This window comes from Ananas comosus, linkage group 17 (genome assembly GCF_001540865.1).
Source record: "Ananas comosus cultivar F153 linkage group 17, ASM154086v1, whole genome shotgun sequence".
NCBI classification, from domain to species: domain Eukaryota; kingdom Viridiplantae; phylum Streptophyta; class Magnoliopsida; order Poales; family Bromeliaceae; genus Ananas; species Ananas comosus.
Window position 1 is genome coordinate 9,833,353 of NC_033637.1, and position 26,875 is coordinate 9,860,227.

A 26,875-nucleotide genomic window follows, 5' to 3' on the forward strand; every position below is an offset into this window, starting at 1 on the left:
TTTAAATTTGTCATTGTTTTATTTTGAAATCAGGATTATAGGTTCATGGCTTGCCAACAGGGGACTCAAAATCTGTTGTTTTAAGTCTACCCCACACTTTCGGTGTTAAGGACACCTTCGAGTTAATGAGACCAAATACTAAATGCTGATAATAAAAGAAACAAAACAGGCAAATAAAATTTTATTGATTATTAATTTGCCGTTTACATGGCTTAACAGGGGCATTCCACCACCTGTACATGAAGTTTTATTCAGACTAAATGTCCACATCTAGCGAAGAATTGTTTTGATTTATTGGAAATCCTACAGCATAATGTATTAGGATTCATTGGAATCTTGAGGATTGACTAGATCTTAAGTATATGTGTTAAACCTTAGTCGATCTAGACGTCTATGTACTTAGAGTATCTAAATTGGCTTAAGTCATATGTCTTAGAGTTTCCGATTATGTCCACCTTATTATACCTATGTTTCAAGATGGAGATGTGACCCAGACTCAAGTACTATGTATTGAGGTGGGTCGAATGTACCCCGAAAGTAGAGGTGGCTAATTTCGAGTATATGTATCAGGATTAACCGAGTGTCCCTCTAGGGTTATTTTGCTAGAATGAAGGTCGACTAAGCCCCTAAGTACGTATGTATTAGGGTATCGGGATTGGAACTCTAAAGTAGTATTGTATTCAGAGCGTCGTTGGGTATGGGTTGTCACTGCTAGTATAATGTTGCAGGCAAAAGGCTGACTAGACCTAAGTATACTCGGTTAGGATCTAGTCGAGCATGGGGTTTTACTTGCCACTCTAAGGTTATAGGTGCTAGACGAAAAGACTACTAGACCCTAAGTAATATGTGTTTAGGGTTAGTAGAGCATGGCTTGACTTCCGCTCTAGATATAGTATGCTAGAGCAAAAGACTGACTAGACCCTAATTATGGGTTAGTTTAGTATACTTTAGCGGTCTAGCGCAATGGTTTGACCTTCCACTCATGGTATATGTTAGAGCAAAGGCTGACTAGACCACTCAAGTATATGTGTTAGTTAGTTGATAACCTCTATGGTATATGGTTTTGAGTTTAGAATACGACTTGATATCATGTGACTGAATTCTACTATATGACTTAGGAACTTCTGTCGATTTTGGAGACTTGTTTTGCCCTTTAGTTATATGCTGCTGAAGGCGATGACTAAGCCCTAAGTATAGGTATCTAGGAGGTAGTCGATATTTAAATTTTAACTCTAAGGTATATGTGCCAGGAGTAAAAAAAAGGTTCACATGAGATTGGTATTGGCTCATGAGTATCTTGGTCATCAATTTCTGGATATGGTTCATGAATTTGGTGTATGGACATCGGTTCATGGATTTGGTATAGGTTCATGAATGGTGCTTATGGACTCGGTTCATGAACTTTGATATGGTATCATGTGGGATTTGGTTATGAACTTGGATATGTTCATTGGTTTCGGTGTATGGATTTGGTTCATGAACTTGATATGGTTCAATGGGTTTTGGTGTATGGACTTGTTTCATAACTTGGATATGGTTCATCGATTTGTGTCGGACTGTGTTCATGGTTCAAGAAATTTGGGTTTAGTTTAACGACTTTTCGGTCGTTTGAAATTTGGGTTTAGTTTAACGACTTTTCGGTCGTTTGAAATTTGGGTTTAGTTTAACGACTTTTCGGTCGTTTGAATGTGGGTTGTTTAGTTTGACGACTTTACGGTCGGTTGGATTTGGTTGTTTTGGGTTTTGGGGTTTTGTTTGTGGACTTTGGGTTTTGGGTTTATTTGTGGACTTTGGGTTTTGGATTTATTTGTGGACTTTGGGTTTTGGTTTGGCTCGAATCTTTTGTATTTGATTTGAGATGAACCGCCTCAGGTTTGTTTAGTCATTCAGGTTGAACCATTATGCTTTAGTTCGAGACCCATCAAGACTTGGATTGAGTTGGATTCTTTATGGTTGGGTTCGGATCTGACCCACTTTGGTTTGAGTCGAACCCTTTATGATTTGGTTCGGATCAGACCCACTTTGGTTCAAGCTGAATCCTTTATGGTTTGGTTCAAATCGGACCCCCCTTGGTTTGAGTTGGATCCTTTATTGTTCAGATGAGATCCGATTTGGTTCAATTCGGATCAGATCAACTTTGGTTCAAGTCGATCTTGTTCGGCTCGGATTGGACCCACTTTGGTTCGAGTCGGAGCCTTTATGGTTCTGAGCAGATTGGATTATATTCGGCTCGAGTCGGATACTTTATGGTTCAGATGGGATCCGGTTTGGTTCACTTTGGATTGGATCCACTTTGGTTCAAGTCGATCTTGTTCGGCTCAGATTGGACTCACTTTGGTTCGAGTTGGAGCCTTTATGTTTCTAATCAGATTGGATTATATTCGGCTCGAGTCGGATCCTTCATGGTTCAGATGGGATTCGGTTCGGTTCAGTTCTGATCGGATCCACTTTGGTTCAAGTCGATCTTGTTCGGCTCGGATTGGACTCACTTTGGTTCGAGTCGGAGCCTTTATGGTTCTGATCAGATTGGATTATATTCGGCTCGAGTCGGATCCTTCATGGTTCAGATGGGATCCGGTTTGGTTCAGTTCGGATCGGATCCACTTTGGTTCGAGTCAAATCCTTCCTGATTCGGTTCAAGTTAGATCCACTTCAGATCAAGTAGAATCCATTTGGTTCGGTTCGGATCGGATCTGCTTCGGTTCAAGTTGACTCCTTTCTGGTTCGGTTCAAGTCGGACCCACTTCGGATCGAGTTGAATTCTTTATGGCTTGGTTCAGACCGGATCCGGTTCGGTTCAGTTCGAATCGGATCCGGTTCTGTTCAGTTCGAATCGGATCCGCTTCGGTTCAAGTTGAATCCCTTTGGTTTGATTCAGAGGAATCCAGTTCGGTTCGGTCCGGTTCGGATCGGATCCGCTTTGGTTCAAGTCGAATCCCTTTGGTTTGGTTTAGGCTGAACCGACTTGTAATTGGTTCGACTTGGCTTGGCTCGAACCTCTTATGATTTTGTTTGAGTTGAACCCGGCGCATGCTTTGATTCGGCTCAAGTCAGATCCTTCATGGTTCGATTCGAGTCGGGTCATTCATGGTTTAGTTTGAGTCGGACTCTTCATGGTTTGGTTCGGACAGGATCCACTTCGGTTCGAGTCGAATCGGATCCACTTCGCTTCAAGTCGAATCCCTTTGGTTCAGATGGGATTCAGTTCGGTTCAGTTTTGACCAGATCCACTTTGGTTCAAGTCGAATCCTTCATGGTTTGGTTTGGATTGGATCCACTTTGGTTCAAGTCGAATCCTTCATGGTTTGGTTTGGATTGGATCCACTTTAGTTTCAAGTTGAATCCTTTATGGTTTGGTTCGGATTGAATCCACTTCGGTTCAAGTTGGATCGATTCGCTTCGGTTCAAGTTCAAGTCAAATCCATTATGATTTGGTTCAAACGGAATCTGGTTCGGTTCAACTCGGATCGGATCCGCTTCGGTATAAGTCGAACCCATTATGATTTGGTTCAGACGGGATCCGGTTCGGTTCAGCTTGGATTGGATCCGATTCGGTTTAAGTCAAATCCCTTGTGGTTTGATTCGGATCGGACCCATTTTAGTTCGGGTTGGATCCTTCATGGTTTGGTTCAAGTCAAACTAGCTTGTAGTTTGATTTGGTTCGGTTAATGTCTTCAATGGTCCAATTAGACTTATTGATTAGACTTGATTGGCTTATCATCCGATTTGATTTGTCATTATGGTTTGGTTGACTCGGGTCAAGCCTATTACGAAGACGGCGACCCGGTTTAATGAACCGAACTCGGGTCAAGCCTATCACGAAGACGGCGACCCGGTTTAATTGAATCGAACTCGGGTCAAGCCTATCACGAAAACGGCGACCTGGTTTAATTGAATCAAATTCGGGTCAAGCCTATCACGAAGACGGCGAACCGGTTTAATTAGCCGAATTCGGGTCAAGCCTATCACGAAGACAGCGAACCAGTTTAATTAACCGAACCCGGGTCAAGCCTATCACAAAGACGGCGATCCAATTTAATTAACCGAACCCGGGTCAAGCCTATCACGAAGACGGCGACCCGGTTTAATTAACCGAACCCGGGTCAAGCATATCACGAAGACGGCGACCTAGTTTAATTAATCGAACTCGGGTCAAGCCTATCACGAAGACGGCGACCCGATTTAATGAACCGAACCCGGGTCAAGTCTATCACGAAGACGGCGACCCGGTTTAATTAACCGAACTCGGGTCAAGCCTATCACGAAGACGGCGACCCTGTTTATGTCAAATTGGATCTAGCCTATCACAAAGACGGCGATCCAAGATAAATATTTATTTTATCATTTTTTATTTTGTTTTATTATCATTATCTTCTTTTTTTTTTGAGATCTGAGCGTGTCGAGCCTATCACGAAGACGGCCGCACAATGAAGTCGGTTCGAGGTTCGTCGTCACATCATTTGCATGCTCGTGTAGATCTTTCGTCGGTGTTGGGGAGACGGGCGTTTAGTGAATACGCGCGCACAATATAGTAAAGATCCATTGCCGGATTTGATCGGGTCAACCTATCACGAAGATGGTCGTGTTGATCAAACCGACAAAGAAATCGCTACTATACTTTTGCATGTATACACCAATCAGCCATCGTCGGAGAAGAAGAAGAAAGAGGAGGTCATGAGGCCTCCTCGCACACCGTTGTCGTCGTCGAAGTCGTCACAGCCGTCGTCGTCGAAGTCGTCGTCGTCGTCGCGCAGCCGCAAAATGAAAGAGACGACTTTCTTTCTTTGTTCTTTTGTGTACGGATTGGGGGGTGTGCTCACAGCACACCCCCTCCCTTTGTTGCTGATGCACGGCAGGAGAAGGGGGGATGAACAAAAGATTTTCTTTTTCTTTTCTTTTTCTTTTCTTTTTCTTTTCTTTTCTCTTTTTTTTTTTTTTTGCTTTTTTTTTGTTTTTTTCTTTTTCTTTTTTTTTATCCAAGAGAGTTTATTTTTGAATCTCATGGTCCAATTTATAGTGGTTTTTTGGACCTCTTCATTTTGGGCAACAATTCAAATATTTTTAAAAATAAGGTAACAGTATATTTTTATTTCTTTTCCTTTTAGTAGTTGGCCATCTAAGGCAACTATTAATCACCTCAATTCATTTTATCCCCTTCTTTCTATATTCTCAATTTGAATTTCAAATTTCAAAATTTTTTGATCCCAACAAGTTTGACTTTCACTCTAGGTATATGTGCTAGAGCAAAAGACTGACTAGGCCCTAAGTATGTGGGTTATGACTAATCGGATGAACTCTAAGTATATGTGATAGAGTTCGATTTGAATTTGGGTTTAGTTTAACGATGTTTCGGTCGTTTGAATTTGGGTTTAGTTTAGCGACGTTTGGTCATTTGGATTTGGGTTTAGTTTAGCGACGTTTCGGTCGTTTGAATTTGGGTTTAGTTTAGCGACATTTCGGTCGTTTGAATTTGGGTTTAGTTTAGCGACATTTCGGTCGTTTAGATTTGAGAGGCTTTGGATTTTGGGGTTTTATTTGTGGACTTTGGATTTTGGGATTTATTTGTGGACTTTGGGTTTTGGGATTTATTTGTGGATTTTGGTTTTGGAATTTATTTGTGGACTTTGGGTTTTGGGATTTATTTGTGGATTTTGGTTTTGGAATTTATTTGTGGACTTTGGTTTTGGGATTTATTTGTGGATTTTGGTTTTGGGATTTATTTGTGGACTTTAATTTTGGAATTTATTTGTGGACTTTGGGTTTGGGTTGGCTTAAACCTCTTGTATTTGATTTGGGATGAACCATTATATTTTGGTTCGGGACCCATCAGGACTTGGTTTGAGTTGAGCGACCTTACGTTTGTTTGATCGCTTTGGATTTGGTTTGGGTTGAACCGTTATGCTTTTGTTCGAGACCCATCAAGACTTGGTTTGGGTTGAACTGTTATGCTTTGGTTCGGGACCCATCGAGACTTGGTCTGAATTGGGCGACCTTAAGTTCATTTGGTCGCTTTGGATTCGGTTTGGATTGAACCGTTATGCTTTGGTTCGAGACCCATCAAGACTTGGTTTGGGTTGAACCGTTATGCTTTGGTTCGGGATCCATCAAGACTTGGTTTGAGTTGGGCGACCTTAAGTTTGTTTGGTCATTTTGGGTTTAGTTTGGGTTGAATCGTTGCGCTTTGATTCGAGACCCATCAAGACTTGGTTTGGGTTGAACCGTTATGCTTTGGTTCGGAAACCATCAAGACTTGGTTTGAGTTGGATTCTTTATGGTTGAGTTTGCATCGGACCCACCTCGGTTCTAGTCGGATCCTCTACGGCTTGGTTCAGACAGGATCCGGTTTGGTTCAGTATGGATCGGATCCACTTTAGTTCAAGTTGAATCCTGTTCGGTTCGGTTCAGACAGGATCCGGTTCGGTTCGGATCCGGTTCGGTTCAGTTTGGATCGGATTCACTTTAGTTCAAGTTGAATCCTTTATAATTTGGTTCAAACAGGATTTACTTTGATTTGGTTCGGACCGGATTTGGTTCGGTTCAGTTTGGATTCACTTTTGTTCAAGTTGAATCCTGTTCGGTTCGGTTTAGACATGATTTACTTTGATTTGGTTCGGACCGGATTCGATTCGGTTCAGTTTGGATTCACTTTGGTTCAAGTTGAATCCTGTTCGGTTCGGTTCAGACAGGATCCGGTTCGATTCGAATCGGGTTCGGTTCAGTTCAGATCGGATTTACTTTGATTCAAGTTGAATCCTTTGTGGTTCCGTTCAGACTAGATCTGGTTCAGTTCGGTTCAGACAAGATCCGGTTTGGTTCGGATCCGGTTCGGTTTAGTTCAAATCGGATTCACTTTGGTTCAAGTCGAATCCTTCATGGTTTGGATGAGATCCGGTTCGGTTCAGTTCAGATTGGATTCACTTTGGTTCAAGTCGAATCCTTTATGATTTGGTTCGGACAGGATCCGGTTCAGCTCGGATTGAATCCACTTCGGTTCAAGTTGACTCCTTCCTGGTTCGGTTCAAGTCGGATCCTTTCCGGCTCGGTTCGGATCGAATCCACTTAGGTTCGAGTCGGATCCATTTGGTTCAGTTCGGATCGGATCCGCTTCGGTTCGAGTCGAACCCTTCCTGGTTCAGTTCGGATCGGATCCGCTCCGGTTCGAGTCGAACCCTTCCTGGTTCAGTTCGGATCAGATCCATTTCGGTTTAAGTTGAATGCTTTATGGTTTGGTTCGAACCGGCTCCACTTCGGTTCGAGTCGAATGCTTCCTGGTTCAGTTGAGATCGGATTCACTTTAGTTCAAGTCGAATCCTCTATAGTTCGGTTCAGACGGTTCGAGTCGAATGCTTCCTGATTCAGTTGAGATCGGATTCACTTTGGTTCAAGTCGAATCCTCTATGGTTTGGTTCAGACAGGATCCGGTTTGGTTCGGATACGGTTCGGTTTGGTTCAGTTCAGATCGGATTTACTTTAGTTCAAGTCGAATCCCTTATGGTTCAGTTTAGGCTGAACCGATTTGTAATTGGTTCGACTTGGCTTGGCTCGAACCTCATGTACTTTTATTTGAGTTGAACCCGGCATATGCTGTGGTTCGGCTTGACTTGGAACCTCTCTGTGGTTCAGTTTGATTTGAACTAACTCGTGGTTCGGTCTACTTGATCCTCATGTGGTTCAGTTTGAGTTGAACCAGCTTTTAGTTCGGTTCAGGTCGAACCGGTTAATTATTTGGTTTGGTTCAAAGCTCTTGAGTCTCAGTTCGATTTGAGTTGAACCGATTCACGAGTCGATTCAGTTCATCGTTTTGTGTTCGGTTCATCTCCTTGGGTTCGGTTCAACTCAATTTTTGGTTCGGTTCATATGTTCATCATTTTTTTATATATATTTTTATTTGACCGGTTCGAACCTATCGCGAAGATGGTCGTATTGATCAAGTCGAATCGTGCCTATCACGAAGATGGCGAATGATTCGAACAATGCCTATCGCAAAGATGGCAAATCAAAATATGTTTATCATTTTTAATTATTTTTTTATTTGATCGGTCCGAGCCTATCGCGAAGATGGTCGTGTTGATCAAGTCGAATCGTGCCTATCACGAAGATGGCGAATGATTCGAACAATGCCTATCCGTGAAGATGGCAAATTCACAAATATGTCACGTTTTTTTTGTTGTTCCAAATATGCGGCGGTATTGCTGTCGAGCCTATCACGAAGATGGCCGCTCGATTTACGCTATCAACCATGTCGAGCCTATCGCGAAGATGGCCGCACGGTTACGACTATCGACATGTCGAGCCTATCGCGAAGATGCCGCACGGTTTTCGTAACAAAATAAATGGTGCTCGATCACCCACTTTGACCATGTCGAGCCTATCACGAAGAGGCCGCACGGTTTACGTAATAAAACATCCGGTTCGATCAATCATCTTGACCATGTCGAGCCTATCACGAAGATGGCGCCGCACGGTTGAAGATTAGCAGTGCATAGTGAGGGCGTAGTGACGATTTAATGTCAAATTTGATTGGTTCGAAACCTATCACGAGATGGTCGGGTTGACAAATTGACAAAAGCGCACTTTTACGCTATGCGTATGCATGCATATCTCCTATTGCGTAGAAGTCATCAGAATCATCGTTGCCTCTGTCGTCGCGCCGTTGTCGAAATCGTCGTGCCATCGTCATTCTTTTTCTCTTTTTTTTTTTTTTTTGCTTTCGTTTTCTTTCTTTTCTTTTTTTTTTTTTTTTTTTTTTTCTTTGCTGAGATGGGAGGGGCCAACTCCCTTTCTTTTTTTTGTTTCTCTTTTTTTTCTTTTTCCTTCCCCCCTCTATTCTTTTTTTTTTTTCTTTTATAAAAGGCTCAACAATTTCCTCTCTTTTGGGAATTATTGAAATTTTCTTAATACGGCAACTTGTAAAAGTATTGATTCTTTCCTTTTTTTAAAATCTTTCCTTTTCTCTATTTCCTTCCTTTTATACTTCATTTGAAATTTCGAATTTTTTTGATCCAACAGTGTATCGGATTAGATAGCATAAATTAGATTATAATCATGAAAAGTAATTAGACTATAGCTTAAATTAGATTATAATTAGATTAAAATCAGTGTAATACCTTGCTTATATTGTTTACATATTTGAGAACCGTTGGTACATTTCATGATCCCATTTTCTTGCTCTATTTCTTTTATCCTCTATCTTAACCATTATTTTTTGCCGGATAGTATCGAGCATATCAATCAATGGTCTATGCCTATCATTTGAATATTCCATGCGTTGAATGATTTAGAAATATTGTTAGTCAAGTAATCACACTTAGCAATCGTTCGAATTTACTTCGACTCCACAAATAACTATGGTTTTGCCGCAAGTATTCAATAGCCATTGGATTTGCTTCATACACTTAGCAATGCTAGTTTCGTAAAATTAGGTGTATATGCTTTTGCTGCGGCCCACAGATTGTTCTATAGCGGCGGTCCCACGAAATTTTTTTTGAAGTTGCCATAAAAGATGGACATGCATTCTCTATGTTCAACTCTTGGATACACAACTTGAACGGCCTCATCTAAGCCTTTTTGTCTATCCGAGGAGAATACTAGGCCTTCGGATTCTCCTATTGCTGTCTTCAACCCATGAAGAAACCATTCCCAACTATTCGAGTTCTCCGACTCCACAACACCAAAAGCTACTGGAAAAATTGATTTATTTCCGTCAATACTTGTGGCCGATATCAAAACTCCTCTATGCTTTCCTTTGAGATGACATCCATCTAATGCAATATAAGGTCTACATCCATTGAGGAATCCTTGTATGCATGGACCAAATGCAAGAAAAACTCGCTGAAAATGATGCTCTTCATTAATCACTTGCAGCTTTATCTCCACATGGCTGCCGGAATTTCGTCTACCAATTTCCTCTTTAAAATCATAAATTCTTTGATACGAATACTCCCAATGCCCATGAATCTTAGACAATGCCATTTCTTTTCCCCTAAATATCTTGGAATAGGTCAAGTCCACATGATATTTTTGTTGCAGTCTCTTCCGCAATTCAGTTGTAGATAAATCTCCTTCCAACCGTAGCCACTCAATAACCCTATTGCACACCCACGATTGTGTTGCCACTTTGTTCCGACACCTATTGGCCGATGTGCATGTGTGCTCTCCTTGTAAAGTCTTTATCTATCACGTAAATGTTAGTTAGAAATATCAGCAACTTTCATTTTTAAATGAATGATACTAAAAGTACATTCAAGAATGAAAAGTGAAAATAGGATAATGTTGGTATTACCTGAAAAACTAAGGAATCTTGAAGTCGAGATGCATGGATTCGCCACTTGCAATTAGATTTTGCGCACGTTACAGTTACCTTCAAAAGATCACTTTTTTGTAGGTTATACTCAAACTCATTTAGTAGGGCAAAATGAGTCAATACATTTCTAAATGAACCTACATTTGGATATTTTGCTCCCACTTCCATAATAGGGTTATTCACATCATATGAAAATGTTCCTACATGATCCATATTATCCTCTAAATCAGAACCATCAGTTTTAAGGCCCTGTTTGGTTGCAGGATAAAATGGGAATAGCCCATTTTATCCTACTTATTCCACCAAACAGGGCCTAAATTTATGGGTGTAATTTATGCTGGTCTTAACGGGTTATTCAAGGATAACCCGTTAAGACCAATTCCTCCTCACCAGCAGAATAGCAAGCTTCGCTGGGTTATCCCAAGGGCAAGTGTTGGAAAATGCATCAGGGTCTACAGCACAGTACATATATATATATATATATATATATATATATATATATATATATATAGAGTCGGNGCCGACTTGGGCCCAACTGCAGCAGTTGGGCCCGTTCATGCGGTTGCAACTGCTGCAGTTGGGCCTAACTGCACCAAACCAAATAAAAAAGTAATTAATGCATGCATTTCCAACTGCAGTACAGTTGGAAATGCATGCAACCAAACAGTCCCTAAAGGTCGCGGCAGAAAGGGGAAGTGGGAACGTATTAGTGAGAAAGAGGGAGGGAACGAAGGAAGGAGGCGATGGTGTATAGCAAAAGATGAGAAATAGAGAATTGATGAATACATTGGAGATAAAAAATTTAAAAACCGGTGGAGGGAAGGAAAATGGCCATAATGAATAATTGGAGATAAAGAAGTTGGGATTGTAGATGTTAGCGGAACCATTTAAATATGCTAATTAGAAGTTTGGTAGTGGAATCATTTGCATTAATTGAAAATATAGTGAAACCATTTAAATATACTAATTAAAAGTTTGGTTAATGGAACCGTTAAAATGTATATTGAAAGTTTAGTGAAAGAAAGAAGAAGGGTCACATGCTAGTGAAGGAGAAGGAGAACTTACCACGTGGCAATAAACATTGGAGATTCATATAGGTTAATATATATATATATATATATTAGTTTATTTTTATATAAATGGAAGGATGCAAAGGGCAAAGTTGGTATTTTCAAAAATATACTCATCACATTTTCTCCTTATTCTTGGTTATTCCATCAAATTAACCAAACACACTTTAGCTATTCTCAAGAAAAACACTTTCACCAACCAAACACTAATTTTCTTTTATTCTTGACTATCCCAGAATAACACCATAACACTGGAATTGAATATTTTATCCCCTATTTCGATATTCCCGAACCAAACGCAGCCTAAGAGAACAAAAGCTATCTTCACTTAACATTGCATCTGATTCATCAACTAGTTCTTTAACAACTTGACCAACATTTTCACCAAATGCTTCACCAATATTTTTACCAATATCTTCATCAACTGTTTCTTCGGCGACTTGACCAACATTTCACCAATTGCTCCACCAATATCTTCACCAACACCTTCACCAGCACCTTCACCAACACCTTCATCAACACCTTCACCAACACCTTCACCAATACCTTCACCAATACCCACAATGTTATCATCAATCATATCAATATTGCCCTCTTGTGTTAGAGTTTTTTCACCATTATAGTTTAATGGAATGTCTTGCGACTGAATAGTTATAAAAATTTCTGCTTCTTTCATGTCATTGTATATAGAAAATATCGCCATCAACTCCTGCTCAGAGATTACTTGAATGAATTTCTTTGGCTTAACATTTCTTGCTATATACTATATACCAATGTTCTCCGTAACACTCCAATCCCATAGTGATCGTACATCTCGACAAAATTCAGTAAGATTGTAACTATCAAGATCTATCATCAACGAATGCTTCTTACCATCACAATATCTCAGTCCACATGCAGTTTTTACTGTTTTAAAATACCCAGTATAATTGAACTTCACTTGAAAAAAACCATGCTCCTCCCTATCTATTATCAAACTGCCACTGTAGAAAAAAAAAAAAAAATGACTAGGTTCTATACTCATATGCTCTATAAAAATATGACAATAATTATATAGATCTAATTTGGATGATTCAAGCCTACTTCTTAAGACCAAAATTATTTTAAAAAATTAACCTAAAATACTAGGGTTTTTTTTTTCAAAACTAACAATCAGATAAATCAAATTTTTGATATTCAAGCCTACTTCTTAAGACCAAAATTATTTTAAAAAATTAACCTAAATTAGTAGGGTTTTTTTTTTCAAAACTAACAATCAGATAAATCAAATTTTTGATTTATAGTATGTAGTGCACTAACCTTGCTCTAGTAATGAAAAAAACTAACAATCAGAGGAGCAATACACCTCGTTGATGAATATGATGGAAAAAACCCTACTAATGGTAGATCTGAAGCTAGAGGAAGAGGAAGAGGAAGAGGAAGAGAAAGACGAGCAATAAACCTCGTTGATCTGAACCTCGTTGTTGTGCGAGGAAGACGAGCACTAAACCTTCTCGATCGTGGGCGCTCTCCTTGCATCGCGGTCGCTCTCCTCGTGCTCTCGGGCGGAACACCTAAGGGCTCTCCTTACGGTTTGGTTCCACTCAACTAGGGTTAAGGGCCCACCATAGTAGTTAGGTAAGTTAATAGGATATAACATAAGAGGGGCAAACTAGTCAATTCTCACTATTAATTAATCATGGTTAAGTAGTTTAACTGTGGTTAAATAAATTTCTCTAACAGACTCTAACAGCAGGGACATATTTGCATAACATTACACTTTTGCAGGGACAACTTATGGAGTTTCCAATTTGCAGGGATATTTCTGCAATTCACTATGTTTGCAGGGACCTGTATGCAAATAAGTGCTTTTACTTTTTACCTTTTCAAATATACCCTTCTATCAGCACTAACTTTTCTTATTTGCCTTTAAGTTAAGGACAAAAGAGGTTTTTGATTTTTTTTTTAAACTCTAGTGAAAATTTAATTCGGATTTAATTGAAAAAATTTGACAGGTACTAATAACTGGAATATTTTTTAATAAGGGAAAATATACCATCTGAAATAAAAAAAAAAGGAATATTTAGAATTCCGTATAATTGGTGGGGTCTTCATACAATTTTACCAAAATGGTGGGCACCGCCTATGATTAATTCGGCTCCGCTGTGCACAAAAGCATTTTGTTGGGGTTGTTTTGTGTGCGTGCGCACGCGCGCACGTGTGCACGTACACGTGTTGTTTTTGGGGTGGAACCCTAAATTAAATGTTTTGCATATAAATTTACCAAGGTTACTTTCATTCACACCCTCTAAATTTCATAAATATTATAAATATTCTGATAAATTTTATTATATCATAATTATTCTTCAAAATACATACTTTTTTAAAAAAATATCTTCGCCGTCATATTCCGTCTCTTTGAATAATGTTAATCTTAGTTTAGATAGTGGTAAAATTTGAAATGTTTATTTTGACCGTGAGTTGAGAAATTTTTGAAGAGTATATTAATTAGATGATTTTATTATTTAACCCCTAACTTTTGTTCGTTATTTGTTTAACATCCAAACTAAGATTGTTCACGGGAATTCTTTAGTACTTTTAATTGTATAGATTCGTTGCATATCTTTTCATGTTCTATCACTCTCTACTTGGAAACCCACTCTCTTTCACCAAAATATGAGTTTAAACTTCAGTATTAGTTTAATATCCTAATATTAGTGGTATCTATTGTTTTAAGGACAAACTTTTTTTTTTCCCGCCGAATTCGGCTCTCCAAATCGGCAAGCGTAGCACCGCTCATTGTAAAAATATGGATATGCACGCACATTAACCACTATCCAATCCATGGCCAGTCGATTTCCCCCTCCTGGGGTATGTTTGTTTGAGTGAGAGTGGAAGGGACTGCAGTTGTTTTTAACTGTAAATATCTACTTTCGTGGTTTGGTTTGCTGTAAAATAAATTCACCTATAACTCTGTTTTCCCAAATTACTTGAATTGGTTATATCTTGGATAGCGCCGAAGCCAATTACAGAAGAGAAAGAAAGAAATAATAAAAGATTAACATGCGCAACTTTTTTCCGTGCTCTTATATATATTGTAGTATGAAAATTTTTATAAAAATAAATAAAAAAGTCAGATAATTAGGGTTTTATAGCACTAACTTACTCTCAAACAAAAAATGGTGTGACAAAATTTGTTATCTGAACTTCAGTTCAACTATAAAAATCATTTTCGACTTAAAATATACTTATGTTTGGAAGTACGAACATCTTATTCTACATATCTCTTTTATCCATTCAAGAAATTTGTTCATCCTATTTGGATATTGGGATAAGTTAAGGAATTTTCTTATGCATGTGATTGGAAGCTAGAAGATTGATTTTTGCTCATTGATAGATCCTGATATCTATGAGTTGGTAAGACAACGTGTTTCACCTGCAAGTTTATTTACCTTATTTTGGAAAATAACTTGAAGGTCCAACACGGCATTTCATTCTAGACATTTGATTATCCTCACTCAAAAAATATTACGAGCTATCTAAATCAAAGAAATATGCAAACAAGATATTTGTACAACCGACCGTCCCTAGAGCAAGTGGCAAAGGGCTTGGTGGCTGGTACTCGAGACCCAAGTTCGAATCCTAGTTGATTCATATTTCTAGCTAAGTTTATTTCTAAATGAAATAAACGAAGCGGGTAGCGTGCTACCTATCCTTCAAAAAAAAAAGATATTTGTACATCTAAATAGGACCCCGTCTACAAGTCAAAAATAAGTTATCTGATGATAGCTCATACACTAGTATAGATTTTCTTTTATAATTTCAAATAAGAATTGATATTAGCTTTTTGAAAAATCTTGATGGCTAGAATTTGGTCAGTGTAGTGTTCAGTTATGCGGCAATTTGTCTTATTCTAAAAAATGACTTGAAGGTTGAATGTCTATAGTTATTTATTTTTAGACTTTTGATCATGCTTTTGATGTTCCACTTCTTGAGTAAGGGGGTGTTTGGTTCCTCAGGAAAGCATAAAAAACTATTTTTTAGAGATAAAGTTTTTCACGGAAAATGTCACTTTCTATAGTTTTTGTTTTGCGAGTAAAAAAATTTAGAAAATGAAAATACTATTTTTCTATGAGATAGTGTTTTCATAGAAAATTAGTGTTTTCAACATTTGGTATCAGGGCGAGTACCAAATTTTCAACACAAATATGGGATGTGTTTGGTTCGAAGTCGGAATTGATATCGGAGTCGGAACGAGAATAAGTTGGAAACGGAATCGAAATGATTCATTACCTCATTCTATTTGGTTAGCCAGCTGAATCGGAATTGAAATAAATCATTCCCATTGTAGTTGTTTGGTTCATATAGATATCAGGAAAGTAATCAAATTAATATGTTAATTTTATCTTTATAATATATTAGTTTAAATTCAAACTGAAAATTAAATATTAAAAATTTATGTCAAAATTTTAAATATATTTTTTTAAAAATTAAAATTTGAAATTGAACGGATAATTCAAAATATGAAACTAAATTTTGATTTATTCAAATTCAAACTTAAAATTATAATTATAATTTCAATTTCAATTTGAATCCATAAATTTAATTTAAATTTTAAATAAAATTTGAATAAAACTTAAGATTTTAAATTAAATTTAAATTTATAAACTAGATTTAAAATGCTTGATTTAAGGTAAAATTTAAATTTAAATTTATAAATATAATTTTTAAAAACTTAAACTTATATTTTAATTAAAAAATAAGCTTAAAAAGTTAAATTTAATCCGAGCAAATCCATTCCGTGCGGATTCAATTCCCAATCTGGCCTCCTAGGCCGGATTGGAAAAGAGGGTAATTGGGGTGATTCCCATTCATCCGGGAATCAGAATCGAAATAGAAATTCCACGTACCAAACAGGGACAAATGAATTCATCCATTCCGATTCCGATTTCAAAATGAAAAATGGGCGAACCAAACACGCCCTTGGTCTACAAGTTATTCTTAAGGCTACGTTTTGTTCAAAGGATAAAAGAAGAATAAGAGATTTATTCCTCTTATTCTTCCAAATAGTGTTAAAATTGCCAAGAACTATTATTCTCCTCTTAACGGGTTATTCCGGAATAACCCGTTAAGAGGGGAGAATAGTAGTTCCACCTATTAGGTGGAACAAGCTATTCTCTACCTTATTCCTCTCTACTAATTAAATTATTAATAATTATAAATTATAATTAATTAACCCAATTAATTTTTTTAATAATTGACTAATTAATTATTTAACTTATTAAATTAATAAATATTTAAATAATAGTTTATTTATAATTTATTATTATTTATCTAATTAAATAGTTAGCCATATGATATGCTTATTCAATCATTAACTAATATTTATATTATTTAAATAATTAGTATTTTAATTTATATAATTAATATATTAACTTAAAATAAATGATTAAATAATTAATTAATATTAACATATTGACTTAATATTAACTTATAATTATTTACTAATTAATGTCATCTTCGTCATCTCATATAGTAATTTTAATTAATTTATAAAATAATTTTGATTAATTTATTTATTAACTTAAAATATTATTTTACTAATACTTAATTAGATGCTTATTGTTTTAATAAATTATTTTTATTTTCAATCATAATTACTCTTATCCCTACTATTCCAACCCAATCAACCAAACATAACTTTTTTTATTTCTCTAAATATCTCGATCCTTGTCCAAAGACTCCAAACACAAATTTAAATTAATTCCTATCTATCCCAGAAGTTATACATATCCGAAGAATAAATAAAAATAGCTTATTTTCGAACCAAATAATACCTTAAGAATAAATAAAAATAGCTTATTTTCGAACCAAATGATACCTTAAGATAAGATAAATTACCTCACAGGTGAAATATCTTAAAGAACCAATCAATGGTGGCTGAGACTTTACAAGGAGTAAAATTAAACTCTTGGATTGCAATCACAAATTAAAGTCCTCACCAGCATTTAATGAATTGCTAGGTAACTTCTTTTGACGTTCGAACAATGAATAAATTTTCTATAAAGGATTAGAAGAAATGTTGATCCAAGGGGTCACTTAGTTGCACATAATTGTAATTGTACTACAGTTTTAATTACATACGGATCCAAATAATGTGTTTGATTGATCCACTTGATTCCAACTGCTGTAGTTGGAAACACACAAGAAGGCTTACTTGAATCCGATTACTGTAGTTGAAATTGTATAAGAAGGCTCAACTACAATATGTGGAACTACACACAAATTAGCTACAGTTCCTATCTCGAGACAATAGACTCAAGAGACTAATAAGTTAAGTTGGGTAAGCCTGATAAGTTGAGTAGAGGTGCGGTCCACAATGTTGGCTTAAATGAACCAGCATTCTGCCCTGTGGCGAAAGGCCATGTGGGCCGAGTCATGTTCGAAATGGCGTGAGGCTGGGTTGGGCCGAGTCATGTTCGAAATGGCGTGAGGCTGGGTTGGCCGAGTCACAATCGAAACCCGTGGACGTTGTTTCTGTACGCTTTAAGTGAATTGGTTGTGTATTTCTAACAGCTCAAGCTTTTGGGATTAATGGTTAGCGCCAACGATCCGACACACAAGAGGCCTAATGGCAAGAGGCCCAACAATAGACCCCAACAATAGACCTAATATTCAGGTGGGTTAAGTCAGGTCTAAGCCCATGAGCGCTGTGGTTGAACCCTTAAATACAATGAGTGCGCCCGTCCTACTAGCACTTGCTTTTGAGAGAATTAGTTAGCGCTTACGATCCACAAATTGTACTTCAAAAAAAGTTTATCTTTGCAGCCATGTGTGACTTACATGTGTGGCAAAGTACATGGGTCCCCATTTTAAATTGTGTGATATTGTAGGGGTGTTCGCAGTTTGGTTCTGGACAAAAGACTAAATCAAATTAAACTAATAAATATTGTTGGGCTTTTGATTGTGAAAATAGCTAAAATTCAGTTTCCGATTCTGGTTCAATTTGGTAACTTCTACTTAGTTAAGCGAATTCAAAACAAAATTATTATACAGTTATAAACATGGTTCTTATCATAACCATTCATTGATTCAAAATCCTATGCTTAAGATCAAATCTTTTACGCATATGCATTGCTACACTGCTAGTGCTACTCATCACAATATTCGAAACTATAAGGTTTTGATTCAACTTTTGTATGCGTAATTGATTCAGTCAAAAAAGTTTAGTTAAAATTTTAAATTTTATTTTTTTCAAAATTTTTTTGGAATTATTATTTTTATTAATTTATTTTAGAGATTTTTTTTTTGATTTTTAGGATTTATTGTGTGAATAAATTTCTAAAGATTAGGAATATGAATTTGAAAGTTTTAAATTAGAATTAGATTTATTTGTTTCAGGAAAGTCCCTAGAATCATGAGATTCGATTAGAATTAGAAATAGAATTTGATTTATTATAAATAGGCTTGATATCTATTATAAAAGGAAAGTTTTGGTTAATGAAAATTTATTTTAGAGCCTTGTGATATTTCTTAGTGCCTGTATGGTTTATATCTAGCCTATGTGGTCTATCCTCCTCCTTCTTTCTTCTTCCTTTACTCTTTCTCTTTTCTTTCCCTGTGCTACAATATTTGGGGCCTACTGTTATCTAGTCTACATCAGTAATTTCATATATGACGCAGTTTTGATTTGTATATCATAGATTAATTCATAAGAAAATTGGAATATATAGTTTGAAACCTAGATGTGGAAATCAAAATGAAATTAATTCATTTGGTGTGAAATTTTGGAGTAAACAGAATACAACTAAAAGGCAGTACTAGTACAGAAAGCGTCCAAGCATGATTAGCTTGCAAAACTTGAATTTCAACTTCCATATCTTCATGCCATTTGGAATCAACAACAACTCGCTCAAAGTTGGTAGGTTAGATGGGATGATGAGAAACGAGAAAATGATAAATGATCAGAAAGACGATGTGACGTACTTACAGAAATAGAATCGAGCGAAGGTGCAATTGGAGACGGTGAAGTTGGACAATTTTAATCTTTTAAATATGTGGTGATTGTTTATGCAGAGTAGAGCGATGTAGGAGTGGTGGTAGTGGTGGTGGAGGTAGGTGTAGGGGCGGTGAAATAGTATCAGGCGGTGAAGTTGTTGGTGTTGGCTTCCTTGTGTTTGAGTATAGCATCAAAATGCTCAAGTAATGAATGTAGTAAGATAACATATGAAAGCTCAAAAGGAGTTCATGAAACATGACATTTCTACTGTTGGGGGTATGAATGGAGATCAAGTAAATTATGGTCTTGAGGCGTGTAAGTTCACTTTCTTTAAGGTGATATTTGTCCCCACTCGAATGTATGTTGTCGGGTTACCAGCAAATCACCTCTAGAACACAACAAGACCGCCGAAAGACTACAAACGATACTTTTGAAGACTTTTCCTCAAGAACTTCTCTCTTAAGAATCAATATGAAAAATTATGAAGGAGAAAGAATTGATTATGTTACCCTTGAAGCCTTGAAACATCTCCTATTTATAAGAGGTGAATAGTTATGATTAAAGGACATAATTTTTAAAGTTATATTTTTTCACAAAAGAACACATCCTTTCACGAATAGTGAAAAGGCATATCTCTTCGCAAATAAAAAGGCATATTCTTTCATAAAGGGTTTATCTCTTTATGAAGAAACGCATCTCTTCGTAGAGAGATACATCTCTTTGCATCAAATGAAAAGTTATATTTTTTCATATGAATAACTAATTCACCAAAGAGACACAACCATTCATTTGATTTTAATTTTAATTCTTCAAGTTATTTTCTCACAACCATTATTACAATCTACACTAACAATCTCCCACTAGATTGTAATATTGATTTAGAAATAGACTTATGTATACAAGAGGTGTCTTTCGATTAAACTTTGGATTAGTATAATTATCTCAAAGTTCCAACAAAATTAATGGTGGCCAAGGCTTAAACGAAGATTTTTTATAATAGAACCAAAAATAACACACACATATATCTATAAATTTAATTGAGAAATTCTCCGAATAGGTTTAGCACCTTTATGGTCATGTGCTACCTCCTAGTTTCATGAATATTTACAAAAATAAGTCCTAAATTTTTGCCAAAAGCAGTACCACTTTTTATGCTAATATCGGTGAAGCTCCTTTTCTACTGCCTCTGTTACGATAGGCATCTAATAAACTTAAACTTCACTAAGAGTATCAGCAGTCATCTTCCAATTCTGTAATAGTATATACTGGATATTTAAATAATATTCCTAGTGTATTAATAGTCACTTATCGATAACTTATTTTTACCCATTAAACATTTTCACTTGTGATGTAACTAGATAAAGGTTGGGTTCCCATTATTAGTAACTTTTAAAAAAAAAGCTTCAAACCCAATCCAACTGATGTAGATTTTACTATATCTCTCAAGAGTCCTTTTGTGATAGAGTCTGCTAAATTACTACATGACCTCACATATATAATAGTAATTATTCCTTCTTTTATCAATTCTTTAACATATTTGTGCCTTCAACTTATATGTCTTGACTTGCCATTATATACCTGGCTGAGTGCCCTAGACATTATTGCTTGATTATCACAGTGCAAAGAGATGGGCGACATCGGTTGTCGCCACAACTTTATATCAAACAGTAAATTTTTCAGCCACTCCGCTTCATTGCATGTAACTGTCAATGCTAAATTTAGATTTCATTGTAGAATCTGTTACACATGTCAATTTCTTTGAAGCCCAGGTGATTTCTCCACCTCCTAAATAAATATCCATCCAGACGTAGATTTATTATCACTTAAGCTAGTTATCCAACTAGCATCAGTAAAATGTTCTAGCTTTGCTAAAAAATTATTGTAAAATAATCCCAGGTTTTTAGTTCTTTAATTAAGATATCCAAAAACTCTACTAATAGCCTTCCAATGATCACTACTAGGATTACTTGTATATCTAGAAAGCTTGCAAACTACAAATGCGATATCTGGTCTAGTGCAATGCGCTGCATACATCAGACTGCCTATTGCACTTGCAAATTCTATTTGAGCAATCACTCTTCCAAGATTTTCTACTAATTTAATAGAAACATCATATGGGGTACTTCTTTGATTTCTAAATGATTATATTTTAAAATCATTTTCTCAATGTAGTGCATATGAGATAAAGCATGAGTAAACGGTCGGCGACGACAACGACCTTCCCACTAGGTCTAAATGAGCAAAGGTAAATGAAAGGGCAATAACTGGGAAAAGAACATAGAGTAAAGCTGAACAATAGTGTAAGGTAAGCAATCCACATGTAGAGAAGTAAAATTAGACTGAACGCATAGAACTAATAAGAATTAAACTACTGTCAAATAGTATTCTAGGTATTCACTACACATAGGAAACATGAAAGCAATGCACAGATTATTAGTCAAGACATAGGATAGAATATCATATGTAGATATACAATTCCAATTGTATATGTCAAGTTACTTCTATATGGCCATTTCAGTGTACAAGAATAAAGAAATACAGTCATGAAACCCAATCGCCATGACCAACTCATAGGTCCGGTCAAGCCTGCGCCTGCTTAGTGCGCGGACACACTCCCACAGGTGTGACGATGACCCCTATGCTATTGTCTCTACTATCAATGGCTAGCATCCGGAGCGGCATTCGAGGGGAGCGACCACTACCGAGTATCATAGCACATATCCTGTCAACTCAAAATGGCATCTGCAGGCTATAGTCCACAATCACGAGATATGCACATACTATAATCAACTCAACACAAGATGTCTAAAGGAACTAGTCACACATATCTCAACTCAATATCAAATGTCCAAAAAGATCCTGTGATGCATAGCATGATCAACGCAAGAAAAGGATAACAATCATGTAATATCTTTCAAATATACTATAGACAAGTCACAATAGATAGGTTTATATTCATACTCATGCTCCTAGTCATGTTTCAATGCTAAATTTCATGTTCGTGCTTCAATTTTCACAAAATGAGGACCGATTGAAAGTAGATTATATGCGCAATTCAAGTTTCATATAAGGATCGATAGAAAATATATAACTTGTGCCAAAATAGACATAAGAGGAAATTCACCATTTTCGGCGACTCGGAACCCATCTCGACTCGCTACGTCGACTCAGGTAAAAGAAATGCTACTTACGCACTTACCCTCTCCTCACGATTGCCCGAAAACACTAAACACGACAAAACCTTCGGGATTACGATCAATAAGGCAAAATGTCAAATCAAGCTCAATTTACGCAATTTGAACATCAATTACCTTAAATTGTACCGAATCGGATGTATATAGCACTCTAATTCACGCTCCTGGACACCCTGCGAGCATCAATTGAAGGTTAGAGGTGCGAATCACGCCAATTGCATTAATTGTTCCAATTTATTCTTCCTCTACATTCTCTCTTTTTCTTTTTTTCTTTCTTTTCTTTTCTTCTTTTCTTCCCCTCTCTCTCTCTCTCTTTTCCTTGTTGCCCTTGCAGCAAATGCTGCTGCTGCTGCTGCTGCTTAGCAGGAGCAGCCTGCTGCTGCTACAGCAGGGAAGGGGGAGAGAGAGAACAACAAGGGAAGGGAAAGAAAGGAGAAAGAAAGGAAAGAGAAAGGAAGAAAAAGAAAGGAAAGGGAAGGAGAAAGAGAAGAGAATTTTACCTTTCCTCTTCAAGATCTTCTACTTCTCCTCTTTCTCTTTCTTTTTTTTTGCTTAATTTCCCTTTTTCTTTTCTCTTACACAATCTGAGAGAGTGAGAAGGAAAAAGAATAAGAACAAAAAGAAGAAAAATCTTCTTCTTTGCATCATAGTCGAATTAAGTTTCAAATTGCAATATAGTCCTTTTCATGAACAATTGGCCTAATTCGTCAGTTTTCACGTCAATTTCGCGTCAAAACAGATTCACCTCAATTCCACCTTCGTGCTCACACGCACACAAGTAACAGAAGTCCATATTTTACACAAAATTTTTAAAGTTATATCTTTTCACAAAAGGACACATCCTTTCACGAATAGTGAAAAGACATATATCTTCGCAAATAAAAATACATTCTTTCACAAAAGGTTTATCTCTTTGTGAAGAAACGCGTCTTTTCGTAAAGAGATATATCTCTTTGCATCAAATAAAAAGACATATCTTTTTATAAGAATAACAAATTTACTAAAGAGACACAAGTATTCGTTTGATTTTAATTTTAATTAATCAAGTTATTTTCTCACATCCATCATTATAATATTCTACACTAACATTTACTACCAAAATTCTTTCATTGCACGAGATCAAAAACTCGTTAACCTTTCTGATCGTATGGACAACCAAGAAATAAATAGTTTGTTGCACAAGCATCAAATTTGTTTTGAAGACCAATAACATAGGCAAGTGTGAATAATGAGATTGCAAATTAAATAACATCTCATATAGAGATTTTTTTTTCAGAAAGTAATGGAATAGATATGTGGTTAGCTAAGTAGTAGTACATATACAGTCACACCCCAAAATGAATTGGCAGAGATGCTTGGAAACGTAAAACACAAGCAACATTTAAAATATATTTATATTTACGTTCAACGATTCCATTTTGCTATGGAGTTGTTAAGTATAGAACATCATAAGTATTGAAAAATTCAACCATATCAAATTCAACTCCATTGTTGGTAAGAATTTTCTTAATTTTTTTTAACACAAATTGAGTTCCAACCATAGAAATTTTTTTTGACGAAGTCGTCGAGTTTCAAATTTATAGTGCATAAGAAACACACAAGTGCACTAAGTGAAATCATCAACAATACTAAAAAAATACTGTCCTCACATGCGAGATGGTGTATGAAAGGGACCCTATATTTAGAATGCAAAAGTTCAAATGCACTAAACTACAAATAGAACTAAGAGGAAACGATAAATGAAATTGTCTTGCTAATGGTCAAATAAGCATGGTGTATTATTAGAAAAGGAGAAATTTCAAAAATATTAGTGTTAGAAGTTCAAGACGAGAACGAGAAGGGTAAAGGACGAATCACATGTTATTAGCTTATTCCATTAAAAAGAATAGCCTAATCCACACATTCCTTTACACCCGACGAAGTCCTATCAATGTTATTAGCTTATTCCGAAGCCAACCCGATTTTTTGAGAGTATTGGGAGCAAGGGGAGGGGTATGACAGTAAAGTAATAAAGACCAATATATATTTTACCCACTCCAATGGTCATCTTCGTATAGTCGGGAATAAGACAATAATCAGAAAATAAGGTTATTTCATGGTAGGAATCATATGTCAGCTTGCTATCTGATAGACGATTAAATTTAAATAACGGATCATACAAAATATTATAAAGTGTCAAACAAGAAGCCAATGCCGTTCTTATGTGGGTGACACAAGCTAAACTACCATCTGGCAAAAGTTGACAGAACTAGAAACATTAGATACTATGATAGTCAATAACAAAAATGAGCTAACAATATGGTCAGCAACATCGGTGTCTATTATCCATGATGAAGAAGTATGTGATGATGTTGTAACTATAATACTTAAAATAGCTGAATTTTTATTTGTATTTGGAAATTTCAAGATGCCTACTTGGGTTGCCATAGAAGAAGGCTTATTAGTAAGAGCAAACAATTGCTAATATTATTCAACTGTGAAGGTGAAGATGAAGAATTTGGAGATGGTACTTGTTCGCTTGACATAGCTTGAGTAATGGATGATGAAAATTTCCTTCTTTATGAAGCTGATGCCCAACAAGATATCCACGCAGCTTATAACACTTTGCTAAAGCTCACAATGAGCACAAAAGAAATGTTCTCCATAAGGTCCAATTCTCTTCTTATCATAACTTTTGTTATTGTTTCTATTTTGAGGTCTTATCAAAAAAGCTGCAGCATTTGAAACTACGGGAGTCAATAGAGTAACGTTTCGTAGTCTTTCCTCTTGGAGAGTGAGAGAAAAGGCATGACTGATTTGTGGAATGGATCTACTAAAATTTATCCGCGTATATGGGCAAATAATTCATTAAGCCCCATTAGGAATTACATGGTACACTCTTATTGTTAATAATCAATAGGCCGAAATGGGATGATGGATTACTCATTTATCCCAAAGTGACTTGATTTTGGTGTAGTAACTGTTACTGAGGATTGTTCTTGAAGGAGTGAGCTGATCTCATGCTGAGAAGTTGATAGACACGAGGGGCATTTGATTATGAAAAATGCTTTTTAATCAAGGTCATTCCAAATCTCATGGGCAGATTCGACTTATATTGTGCAAGTAGCAAGCTTCTTTGATAAGGAGTTAATAATCCATAAAGAAATCATGTCGCAAGTAGTAAGCTTCTTTGACAAGGAGTTAATAATCCATAAAAAAATTATGTCGTTGTATCGTATCCTTGCTTCATAGGTTGGATCACTGCTTGGTGGCTTTGCATTTTATTTGTCAATAAAGTTAGACTTATTTTTAACACTCAAGGCCATTAGCATTACCCTGTTCCAAGTTGCATAATTCTCGCCGTTAAGTGGCTGATGTACGAAAAGAGTTTTTGGATTACGGAAGTGATGAATATAAAACTTGTTATATCATCTATTTTAACATCGGATGAAGTATTTTTGAGCTCCACTATAGTAGAACACATAAGAAAAATTGAAGTGTAGATGAGAAAATAAAAGAGCATATAATCTTGCTCTAATAACATGTAGAATGTAAGAAATAAAATGAAAGATTGATTGAAAGAGGCAAAGAGCTAACTTTTGTTCACATACATGAGTTTACATACGAGTTTATATACAAATATAACAACTCAAGAATATTTCAAATAAGTAGTTGCAATAAATATTCAAATTAATAGATTATAATAACTAATCTCAATAGATGAGAGTTAAGCTAGTAGATCTTATCCATTCTCAACAAGTTTCACCCATACATAAAATTTGAATCAAACTCAACTGTATTCCTTAAAATTCACACCGGGCTTTGCTATATCCAAAAGAAATAAATAGCAAAAAAGTATAGAGACTTCCCACAACTATAGAGCATTCTAAAATAGCCTCCTCAACTATTGCTTTTTTAATTGAGAGCCCTTTCAATCTCTAATTTTTAAAAAAGTAAGTGATATTAGCTGAAAATTTTAAAAATTTAATTAGATTTATCGGTGATTTTACTAAAATTAATAACTTGAATCACTTTTTAGCAAATAAAACTATATCAATAAATAGTTGGTAACTAATAGACTAATTAAAATCAGACAATTTTTTTAAGATAACTAATTATAAAATCTCTAATTGAAAAAAATTGGAAGTCAAAGGGGGCTCAGTAAAAAAAAAAATTGAAAGAGCTCTCCTAGCATTTTTAACATATAGAAAAAGTAATGCTACAAATATATACCTCAAACGAATGCATGATGTACAACCCACCTAGGGATGCAAACGGGGCGGATCCGGGGGCGGGAGAGTTCCTCCACCTCCCACTCCATTTCTTATCTGGGCGGGGTGGATTCGGGGCG

At 36.2% G+C, this 26,875-nt stretch overlaps 1 protein-coding gene and 1 long non-coding RNA gene across 2 annotated transcripts; both read right to left on the reverse strand.

Moving 5' to 3' along the window:
• On the reverse strand, positions 4,638 to 12,076 carry LOC109722909. The gene is made up of 5 exons (XM_020251087.1): positions 11,783 to 12,076; positions 10,445 to 10,552; positions 10,283 to 10,360; positions 9,539 to 10,173; positions 4,638 to 4,842 (listed from the first exon to the last, which is right to left on the reverse strand). Exons 1-5 carry the CDS (start codon positions 12,074 to 12,076, stop codon positions 4,638 to 4,640), a joined length of 1,320 nt encoding a protein of 439 aa, XP_020106676.1.
• On the reverse strand, positions 21,706 to 23,143 carry LOC109722829. Its single transcript, XR_002219547.1, has 3 exons — positions 23,046 to 23,143; positions 22,663 to 22,718; positions 21,706 to 22,576 (listed from the first exon to the last, which is right to left on the reverse strand). It is a non-coding gene; the product is annotated as an uncharacterized LOC109722829 (long non-coding RNA).

Coding starts and splice junctions, on each gene's coding strand:
- LOC109722909 (XM_020251087.1), bottom strand. CDS start 12,076: ATGGCGATATTTTCTATATACAATGACATGAAAGAAGCAGAAATTTTT. Junction 10,553..11,782: donor AACAGTTGATGAAGATATTG/GTAAAAATATTG, acceptor GCAACCAAACAG/GGCCTTAAAACTGATGGTTC. Junction 10,361..10,444: donor TGGGAGCAAAATATCCAAAT/GTAGGTTCATTT, acceptor GATCTTTTGAAG/GTAACTGTAACGTGCGCAAA.